Source organism: Daldinia caldariorum (assembly GCF_022478825.1).
Source record: "Daldinia caldariorum strain CBS 122874 unplaced genomic scaffold F4812scaffold_7, whole genome shotgun sequence".
NCBI classification, from domain to species: domain Eukaryota; kingdom Fungi; phylum Ascomycota; class Sordariomycetes; order Xylariales; family Hypoxylaceae; genus Daldinia; species Daldinia caldariorum.
The window spans coordinates 1,317,615-1,328,283 of record NW_025953043.1 but is presented as its reverse complement, the minus strand read 5'-3'; the positions used below and the strand labels follow the sequence as shown (position 1 = coordinate 1,328,283).

The following is a 10,669-nucleotide window of genomic DNA, read 5'->3' as shown; positions in this document are numbered from 1 at the left end:
GAGGCAGGTATTACCAGGTAATGTAGGCCGGGTACACGTATGAATTTCGCCCCACTAGGTATCAAAGAATCTCAGCCTCGACTTCGACTTCGGCATTGTTACACCGCTGTCAACTATCTATTCATCAACTATTCATCAAATATTCATATCACAAATTTTATGCCATATATATTGCTGCAAGATGGCCAAGACTCAGTAGACGACATACAGCTCCGGCTGTATGTATCTTCTTTCGTTCGTTTCTATCGCCCGCGAATGATACTGAAATATCAATATCAAAATGGCTTGGAAGTCAAAAACTGCATGGAAAGGGCCCCAGCAGCTCACTACCAAAACCAAGAATGACTCAAATTACCCCGGGCTGAAGTCCGCTAGTCCGGATGTAGGCCACAAGACACCATATACCGATGTTCAAAATGAAGAGATCATGGTTCTTCAGGCTATTTATGGCGACGACTATATTGAACATAAAGCCGCCAATAGCGCATGGATGAAGTCTGAGCCATCCTTCGACATTCGCGTCAGGGCTTTATCTGACGACGAAGTAGCTGTTACTTTAAGCGTAGTACTTACAGCTACATATCCAAAATCTCCACCATTGCTCAGTCTTAAGGATGAGGGGGGTCTCAGAGAGTCTACTGTGTTTAAGCTGCAAAAATTCATTGAAACGAAGCCCAAGTCCTTGATTACACTTGAACAGCCGGAACCCATGATACACGAGTTGGCGCAAGGTATCCAAGATATTCTTGAAGATGCTGCTCAGGCAAAGGCTCAAGGACTGGAATTGCCCTCCTTGGAGGAAGAGAGAGCGGCTCACGAGGCCGAATTAGCTAGACAGGCTCGGGAGCAACAGGAAGAAGAGGAGCGTAGGAAGCTAGATGCTATGAGAGAAGAAGAAAGGATGATGCAGGATATGATACAGAAGGAGGTCGACCGACAAAGAACGAAAATAAAGGAGTCTAAAAAGAGGAACAAAAATCAAAATGCTTCGAGCCACACGCAAGACTCCCGGATCTTGGAAGCCGGGAAGATTGAGTTTGACCAGGCGTGCGAGACCGCCGATGCAGTTGGTAATGTTTTCGTATTTAACGTCGTCACCGGAAGAAGCGAGTTTCGAAAGGGGCAGCTAGCAACCACATATCTCGTCTGGCCTGAGATTTCCGGCGAACGAAACGGGCCAAGCCTGACCCTCAAAGAATTCGTATTACGATCGACCTCTCAGGAATCATCTCAATTCAAGAAGCAACTACAAGCTCTGGAAGGTGAATTAGAATCCATCAAGAAGTTGTCGCACAGAAACGTCCTTGAGCTCCTGAATTTTCGTATCGATCGCGACCAGGAAGATACCGAGTCGACGTTGATGACCTGGACCGCACGACTTTTAACACCACTGGCAGACAAAGGCCCGCTCGGAGAGCTATTGGATCTTGCGGGAAGTCTTGAGGTCGGAAAGGTTCGCTCATGGACTGCGGACCTTCTCGACGCTTTGGGATATTTACATGGGCACGGAATTACCCACCAAGATATCCACCCCGGCAACATACTCCTATTTAGAGAGTCAACTGGCGACGTTATTCCCAAGCTTTCCGATGTGGCATATCAAAGAGAAATACACAACCTCTCCCACAAGTCCCAGAAGAATTCGTCGGCAAACGCAGCAAGATCTACCTACTGGTTACCGCCAGAGGTCGCTGGTAGCTCACGGCCTCAGTATACCCAAAAAACTGACATCTGGGACTTAGGTGTCGTTTTCTTACAAATGATATTTGGTCTTGATGTATTTCAGAAATACCAGTCTCCGGCTGCTCTAATGGAATCACTCTCCCTATCCAGACCGTTACAGGAACTGGTGACTAGGTTTTTCAAACTTGATCCTAGAAAGCGTTCTCGTGCATTTGAGTTAAGCTCCAGCGAGTTTCTAGCTACTGATGCCCCTGTCATTGTTGATGATAGCCCTGCTGTCTTCACCCCTTCGCAGTCTCTCGGCTCGTTGACTCACGCTTTGCCTACACGATTAAGGCGCGACTCCTCCGTTCGTGGGGCGGCATTTTCAAGGTATAGAGAGGACTTCGTTGAAGAAGCGCGGTTGGGTAAGGGAGGGTTTGGTGAAGTAGTTAAGGCGCGTAAAAAGCTTGACGGCCAGATTTATGCAATTAAAAAGATCACTCAACGTTCCCAATCAAGCCTGACTGAAATATTGAAAGAGGTTCGGCTGCTTTCCCAGCTCAGTCACCCAGCAGTTGTAAGATATTACAACACCTGGCTGGAAGAAATACCCGACGTGTCAGATTCGGGAGGTGATACATCAACTGAAGACGCAAACACTGATTCCAAGGGTACTATTTCCCAAGGTATCGATATCCAATTCGCCACTAGCACTGGCGGCTTGGACTTCATATCTTCGAGTCATCCTAACATAGGACTTGGTTACGATGACTCGGACGACGAAGACGATGAAGAAACAGAGGAAGAAGAAGATGACGACGATGACCAGTCAGATGTTGACTCCGACATGGACGATTCCATACCTTCTCCTATGAGAGTGAAGAGCAATCAAAGACATTCCAAGACCGTAATGTATATATCCATGGAGTACTGTGATAAACGAGTAGGTTTCCCGTCATGCTATTTCGCAACTATTTATAGACGGCTACTAATATCTCGAGTAAGACACTACGGGATCTCATCCAGAGAAACCTCTGGAAGGAAACCGAAGAAGTCTGGCGTTTGTTCCGGCAGATTTTGGAGGGCTTGGTTCATATTCATGGGCTGAATATAGTCCATCGTGATCTTAAACCAGAAAATATCTTTATTGGCCTTGGTCCCGATGGGGTTAACAATGTCAAGATTGGTGATTTTGGGTTGGCTACTGCTGGTAGCTTTGCCGTCGATAAATTTATAGGCGGTAGCTTGGATACGAGTGATTTAACAAGAAGCATCGGAACATCTTATTATGTTGCCCCTGAAGTCAGGAGGACCGGTGGTGGGTCGTACACCTCCAAAGTCGATGTAAGTCATCCTACCATTCCTATCATTGCACTCAAGCGCGATTTCCTAACTGAGTTCAAGATGTACTCGCTTGGGATTATATTCTTCGAAATGTGTTATCATCCTATCCTAGGTATGGAGCGAGCAGACAAGTTAGGAAAATTGGGAACATCTTCTACCCTCCCGGATGACTTCCAGCCCAATGATAAGGTAAAATCAGATATCGTCCTGTCTCTAGTTACGCATGACGTAAAAGAGCGCCCGAGCAGCCTTGAATTACTGCGCAGTGGGAAGTTACCTATCCAGATGGAGAATGAGACGACACGAAGGGCGCTTGCGAGTCTGACAAGTACTGCTTCTCCGTATTATCCAAAAGTCGTTTCCGCTTTATTCTCAACACCTTTGGAGTCAACGAAAGATTACGCTTGGGACCTAACAACACCTAACCCTACGGCGACGGAATTACTATTCCAAAGTGCGGTTAAGGAAGAGCTAATATCGGTGTTCCGCCGTCATGGCGCAGTTGAAACACCGCGCAGTTCACTGTATCCCCGCTCTCAGCACTACTCTCCTAATCAAGATATCGTTCAACTATTGGATCAAAATGGCACGGTAGTCCAATTACCATATGATCTAATGCTTGGAAATGCTAGAGCATTGGCTAAGCATACAAACATATCGTCAGTTCGGAAATCTTTCACGTTTGGCAACGTTTATCGGGACAGACGAAACGGCGGACAGCCTCTCATGATTGGCGAAGTTGACTTCGACATTATCTCTAATAACACTCTAGACCTGGCTTTGAAAGAAGCCGAGGTAATTAAAGTGCTGGATGAGATCATTCATGCGTTCCCCTCAACGTCGCCGATGTGCTTTCATCTCGGTCATTCTGATTTATTGCAACTTATATTCGATTTCTGCAACGTGGATCTAACTGCAAGACAGTTAGCCGCCGAATCCCTCAGCAAGCTAAACATTCACTCCTATACATTTCAAAAGATACGGGCGGAGCTACGTTCGCCTATGATCGGAATATCAGCTACTAGTATTGAAGATCTCCGACGGTTTGATTTCCGAGGTAAGTGGTTGACGCATTATCCAATACACAATGTAGGCAGAAGTTTAACAGGATTCCAGATACACCAGCGAAAGCTTTCGCTAAACTTAAAGGAATCTTCGAGGGAAGTCGGATGTATGAAAAATTACAACCGACACTGGCTCATCTCAAGGATGTAATCGAGTATACCAAACGTCTTGGCGTCCATGCGAAGATTTACATCAACCCCTTAAGCAGCATTAAGGAGAACTTCTTCTCTGGCGGAATCTTATTCCAATGCCTATACGACAAAAAGTTCAAAGATGTATTTGCTGCCGGTGGTCGATATGATAGCTTAATTAAAGCACACCGGCCAAAAATAGGCGAAGGGCCTCACGCAGTTGGCTTTAGCTTAGCATGGGAGAAATTAGCACGGTTGCCGAAGTCTGGAGGAAAGTTTCTAAAGAAGCTTGAGGAAGAAACATCCGGAATCTTTAATACTAAACGAGTAAGTCGAATAGCACAGCACTATCGCACATTACATTCCAGCATAATCTGACTAGGCATCTTCCAGTGTGACGTGCTAGTAGCCAGCTTTGACGCACAGACCCTCCGTACCGCGGGTATCGAGATCCTCTCCATGTTGTGGTCTCACGACATCAGCGCCGAGTTAGCGCGGGATTCCCGATCCCCGGAAGAACTCATGTCGAGGAATCGCGACGAGACTTACTCGTGGATCGTGATAATCAAGCAGGATAACGTGCTGAAGGTCAGGACTATGGACCGCAAGGACGTGCCGGACGCCGAGATCTCATCATCCCAGCTCCTCCCGTGGCTTCGCGCCGCGCAGCGCGAGCGCGGGACCACGAAGCAATCGGACGCGACGGGCAGTTCCGCGGCGCCCGTCTCGCAGGGCGGCGGCGGTGGCGGTGGCGGCGGTGGCGGTACCGTGACAGCAAACCCGAACCAGGAGGTGAGCGTGCTGGTGGCGGGGACCAAGTCGAAGAAGTTCAACCGGCTGGTGGTGATCGAGCAGGCGCAGGCCAAGGCGGCGGGGCACCTGCAGTCGTTCCTCTTGGGCCCGATCGCGGCGGTCGAGACGTCGGACGTCGTGCTCGACCTGATCCAGGAGACGACGCGGCTGTCGGAGCCCGAGACCTGGCGCCGCGCCGAGCAGTCCGTCGAGAAGAACGAGCGCAGGTACCTCCGCGAGATCCACGACATGCTGATGGCGTGGCGCGCGGACTGGGAGAATAGGAAGAAGAACAGCAACAGCAACAACAACAACGCGAATACGAACGCGGACGGCGCGGACGCCAGTCGCCACGCGTTCGTGTATAATTTCAGGACGACTAAGTGTATTTACTACGATTTGGGGGCGTGAAGCGGGTGTATATGCTAGGTACCTAACCTACCTAGGACCTAGGTACCTCTGAGGTACTACTTTCTGTAGTCTGTGTACACTTATTGACGAAAGGGGGATAGGATGAGAGTGTTGGTGTTGATGGTAGGAGAGGCAACAGGGGCAGAAAGGAGAGTGGAAAGGGGGAGGGAGGTGGCTTGGCTATGTGTAGGTAGATACCCTAGGGAATTGATCAATTCTGCTCCTCGGAAAACTTACTTGTTTCTATTAGTTATTGCTTCCGTACTAGCTAGCTCTCTATAGGTTAGGTAGTTACCTACTGCTAATTAATTATTTTTATTTTTAGTCGTCGGCTCTTAGAAAAGTTATTACGTGATGAATTCAGTCGTAAAAATTTGTCTTGACCACCAGGTTAAGTAAGAAGTAGCTTTGTCAATAAGTAATTGGTTTCACCTCGTCTAACCGTTTGAGTAATGAGGTACATTATATACAAGGTAGATACCTCCTATATTGGAGAGGAGATCAACATAAGTTAAAATAGGTCCTTTAAGTTATATCTAATACACAACCCGGGCGTAGTACTGTAGCAATCATGATAGTAACTAGTCCGACCTCCCATCTAGGTATCTAGGCAAAGTAAGATAGGTACCTGTTATGAACGAAGTCTATCTTTATCAGGCTATAAAATTCATACACATCATATACATAATACAGCGTTAAATATACAGAGTCGAGACGGTCCTGCTTTCCTGCCCGCGAGCCTAGCAATGCCAATGTCAATGCCAATTGCTATGCCAATTGCTATGCTATATTAGCCAGCGCGAGAAGATTAGCCCCAAGATCTTCTTTCCTTACCTTTTGTTTTTTCTTCCTTGTCTTTTTTTATAAATTTCCCCCCCTGCCAGCGAAAGTCGCCCCCTAAAACCCTCCGATATTTTTTTTCACGCCATCGTCGTATAAATATCATAGCGCCGTAGGTCGCATATTATGTTGTACACTGGACTGTGTGTATGTAATGAGTCACAGACAGATGACAGACAGAATGAGCCTACGATCGACGTAATATCCAGCTCTTTTTTTTTTCCTTTTTCCTTCAGCCAACCTATTTCTCATTTTCCCGCTCATCCTGTTCCTTGTCCTTTACCTCATCCTCCACTTGACCCTCCGCTTCATTTTTCACCTCGTCCTTAATTTCGTCCTTCTCTTGGCTCTCCACCTGGTCCTCCGTCTGATCTGCTACTTCCTCCTTCGCTTCGTCCTTCGCTTCACCCTCGACTTGGCTCTCCCCTTCATCCTTTACTTCGTTCTCCGCTTGGCCTTCTACCTGGTCTTCAGCTTGGGCTTCCGCCTGGTTTTCCACCTGGCTTTCCACCTGGTACGGCACCTGATCCTTCACTTGGTCCTGGAGGTTGCTCTCCACCCGGGTCTCCAAGTGCTCTTCCTCCTGTTCTTCCAGTAATTGTTCCAGCTCGATTCCCGTTGGTTGCGGGTCTTTCGGCCTTCCAAAGACTTCTTCCCATGGCAGCGACTTATCGAAACCCATAATGTGGACGGGGTGGTTCTGGGCTCTCAGGTTCTCCGCGGCCCTGAATTTACGACCCGACAACGTGTGCTGCTCGAGTCTACCGCGGAACATCTTGTACCACTCCGATTCCTTGTTGCCCGTGTCCTCGAACACCGCGCGTCGTCGAGCCTGTATTTGCCTGTAGATGGTATTGGCCCGCTTAGGTGCGATCTCCTCGATGTTGTATTCCACGACCCAATCGTCACCCTTCTTCATCTCACCGGGCCGCATTACGTATTCGCCGTTAACCTTGTTTCTAATGGTTAAAACCATGCCCAGAAGGTTCTCGTCGATCTCCTCTTCAGCCGGCTTAGCATCACCTGAAACCTCTTCCGAGGTAGCCTCTGTCTGAGAAGCACCTTCTGTGCCCTCGGCTTTCTGAGCCTCAGTCTCGAGGATTTCAACTTCGCCTTCGACTCCCGATTCTGTCGGAGCCCCTGAAGTAGAGCCAGTGTTATCGGTTCGAGGTTCTGCTCCTTCATCTTTGGAACGAGCAATGAGTTCGCCAAGGATTCGCTCAAATTCCTTAAGTTTGGACGAATCATCTATAGAGCCTTCAGCCTCATCAGACGGCGCTTTCTCATCGATCCTTTGAGCCATTCTCACGATGAGATCTTTCAACGGCGACATAGACGAAGCCGTGTTGAGATCTCTCTTGGATTCTCCTTCCTCTAATTCATCATCAATATCATCAGCTTCTTCCTCTTCTTCTTCCTGGTCCTCCTCTTCCTCTCCTTCCTCTTCAACCTCTCTTGTTGCATTGACGTCGGTTTGTGTTTGTGATGTTGCCTCCTCTAAGGAGGCCGAGTCATTCAGCTCAAGCATGACATCCTTGGGCTCATCATTAGACGTGGGCGATGTTGTCTGTTCAGACTCGGGTTGCGCCTCTAAGCTTTCGTCTGAATTCTCTTTTATTTCTTCTATCGGAGAATCCTCACTCTCATCTTCACCAGAAGTATTTCCGGGCTTTTCTTCGATTTGCGACTGCTCAGAATCTACTTCAACTTCAGACGCGGACTGTTCGGTAGTGGGTTCTGATTCTGGCTCCGGTATTTCCTGAGTCACAGCGGAGTCATCCTCATCGGCAGCCACTTCTTCCTCGACCGGCGCGTCTAGTGTCGGTTCTGGTTTGGATGCACTGTTGGTAATGGCACTTAGTAGGGCATCAACGTATCCTCGCGCTTCGGTGGATGATTTCGCGTGAAGGAGCCCACTCTGTTCCAGGGCGTCTTCGATTGCTTCTCGAACAGCGCCGACGCCAACTTCGTCGTCATCCACAGCATCTTCAACCATCTGGCGTACTTCATTCCAAGCGGCCAGGCTCGAGGTTTCTTCTGATGTATAATTTTCAACCGCCTCAACCACCTCAACCTCTTTCTTTACCACTTCCTCATTTTTATCAGCAGCCTCAGCCTCAGCCTGCGCTTCCGCTTCCGCTTCCGCCTCTGCTTCAATTTCAGCTTCAGCTTCCGCCTCTACCTCTGCCTCTTGCTTGGCCAGACCAAGAATCTCCCGTTCAAATTGTTCAATAGACGCCCTATTGGCATTTTGAACCTCGTCAATATCTTGCTGGGATACTGGCTTCGCAAAAATATACATGAACGGCGCGTTCGCTGACGTCCTTGTCTCGAAGTGTAGCCGTAGGGACTGCTCTGGGAATTTCTTGGTGGCTCGGTCTAGGATATCGTTAAGCAACGCAAGACTGAGCCTATATTCCCTGTCTCCAAGAGTTGTGTTCGATGTTCCGTGCAAGGCAAGGTCCATTTCACTTAGTGGAATGTATTGGAAGCCGAAGATACGTTGGGTGTTATGGAATGCGACAAATATGCCATCCATACGACCCATGCGAACTTGGAGGGAATATTTTAAGAATGCAGAACGAATCATGTCGTAGTATTCCCGCTCAAATGATTCCCACTGGCCAAATCGGTTACGAATCTCATAGCCGAGACCCTTGTGGAATCCTTTCGCATCCATACGAATGGACACAACCGCACGAGTCTTGAGATCGAACATACCCGACCCAGGCACCCTTGGATCATGCGCGTCCAGTTGAGAACGCATCATGAAATCGAGGAACTTAGTGTAGTGGAAGGCCTCTGCGGCATTCCGTTCTTCCTCAGTAATTTGGTCAGAATTGATATGTCTGTACCTCTCGTATTCCTCTTTAGAAACAGTAAGAAGTTTCTCCATGGACTTTCCAAGCATACTCAGGATGTTGGCCGAGTCAAATTCCTTATCAGCGTCTATGGCGTAGGTGCCATCTTTCCAATGCAAGAATACTGCGGCCGGACCTTTCATGATCTTGGTAAATTGAAGAGATTCTGTGACGAACCCCTTGGACAGCATTTCCGTATTTATTTCTCGCCAGGCAGATAAGAGATAATGGAAATGGGAAAGCATAGATGTCATACTCGACGTCGAACCTGTGTATTTCTTGCCATGCTCTTTTGCAATTCCGATAAGTGTGTTGTCCTTAGAAGATGTGACGTACTGCTTCAAGGCGTTGAAATCAAATTCCTGAATTGGCATGATTTCCGAGAGATACGGGTCGAAGTTGTAAACCCGGGAACGGGGATCCTGTAGATGGTACACGCCGGGGTTAAACAAAACTCTTTCGAGACCATAGGATAACCCAGGAACCGTCGGGTGATCTGTCAAAACAGGTGTTGGGAAAAGGTCTCTGGCGCGTATAGAACTGATCTCTAGGGGCACGGTCTTTGATTTGGTTTTACCACCTTCCTCCGGTCCTTCGGATGCATTTTCGCCTATCATCTTGTAGTCACCCCAAACAACACCGCTGCCTAGGCTTGGAGGAGGGGTCTTCTTTTTAGGTCTGTCCTTCTGTGGAACTTTGCTGAATGCCGGCCTGGCCTTTTTGGGAGCTGCCTTCTGCTTTACCTTTTCACGCTTTGTCGCCTTCTTCCCCGCAGCCTTCTTGGGTTTTGCTGGCGCACCATCGACTGGCGCGGCATCGGCTGCCGTTGCACCTTGGTCATCTGATGCTTTTCGTTTTGACTTCTTCCTTGCTTCCTTCTTCTCTGAGGACTGTTCAGTCTGTTCCTCTTTCTTCTCGGTAGCTCCTCCTAGCAGTAGACCGTTCTGGTCGACCTGAGTGCCGAGCTTGCCAATCTGATCGACGCTGATATTCTGTGCGGCAAGAACATTCTTCAGTGCTTGAAGTGCGCCTTGCAACACTTGAAGCTGACGTTCGCCCTCGGCCTGGGCAGCGATAGTCTTCTCCTCATTTTTTGGCTTCTTCCTCTTCCTTTTCTTGGGCGCTTCTGGTGGTGGGATCTTTACGTCTCCAGCGCCATCGGTACTAGTCGTAGTAGAGGTTTCGGTTGTAGGCGTAAGTAGGCGCGATGTGGTCGATAGATGTCGGCCGTGATGGCTAGGGATCAAGGTGGGACGCAGCGCCTGCGATCTTGTCGAATGGCAAGCGACAAGACATGATGTACATATATATGAAGTTCCGATACGGCGCGCGCTCCGACTGCTCAATCGAAGCATTGCAAACACTCTGAACCGAAAGAATAATCTAGTCTCCTAGAATATTACTTGATCCCGAGTACAATTGGTGACGATGCGAATAAGTTGTTGAAGCTTTACGAAAAAAATTCTGGAGTCTTGAACTGGTGTAAAATAAAAAAAATCGTTATCGATAAATTTTTTTGGACCGTAATTCCTACTTGCCGATTACGCTAGCGGCGGGCAT

General features: G+C 48.3%; 2 protein-coding genes across 2 annotated transcripts; one reads left to right on the top strand and one right to left on the bottom strand.

The window, feature by feature from the left end:
* Window positions 1-2: 2 nt before the first annotated feature.
* Window positions 3-5,732, top strand: F4812DRAFT_427225 (serine/threonine-protein kinase gcn2). The gene is made up of 5 exons (XM_047934082.1): window positions 3-2,608; window positions 2,671-3,009; window positions 3,070-4,066; window positions 4,126-4,532; window positions 4,599-5,732. Exons 1-5 carry the CDS (start codon window positions 281-283, stop codon window positions 5,406-5,408), a joined length of 4,881 nt encoding a protein of 1,626 aa, XP_047790850.1. The 5' UTR covers window positions 3-280; the 3' UTR covers window positions 5,409-5,732.
* A 78-nt stretch (window positions 5,733-5,810) lies between these two features.
* Window positions 5,811-10,644, bottom strand: F4812DRAFT_427223 (Pet127-domain-containing protein). Its single transcript, XM_047934081.1, has one exon. It carries the CDS (start codon window positions 10,462-10,464, stop codon window positions 6,490-6,492), a length of 3,975 nt encoding a protein of 1,324 aa, XP_047790849.1. The 5' UTR covers window positions 10,465-10,644; the 3' UTR covers window positions 5,811-6,489.
* Window positions 10,645-10,669: the final 25 nt, after the last annotated feature.

What these genes read in the sequence shown, in the direction of transcription:
- F4812DRAFT_427225 (XM_047934082.1), top strand. Translation starts at nt 281, where the DNA reads ATGGCTTGGAAGTCAAAAACTGCATGGAAAGGGCCCCAGCAGCTCACT. An exon ending in TGGAGTACTGTGATAAACGA is followed by an intron (nt 2,609 to 2,670) that starts GTAGGTTTCCCG and finishes ATCTCGAGTAAG; the next exon opens with ACACTACGGGATCTCATCCA. An exon ending in GAATCTTTAATACTAAACGA is followed by an intron (nt 4,533 to 4,598) that starts GTAAGTCGAATA and finishes GGCATCTTCCAG; the next exon opens with TGTGACGTGCTAGTAGCCAG.
- F4812DRAFT_427223 (XM_047934081.1), bottom strand. Translation starts at nt 10,464, where the DNA reads ATGCTTCGATTGAGCAGTCGGAGCGCGCGCCGTATCGGAACTTCATAT.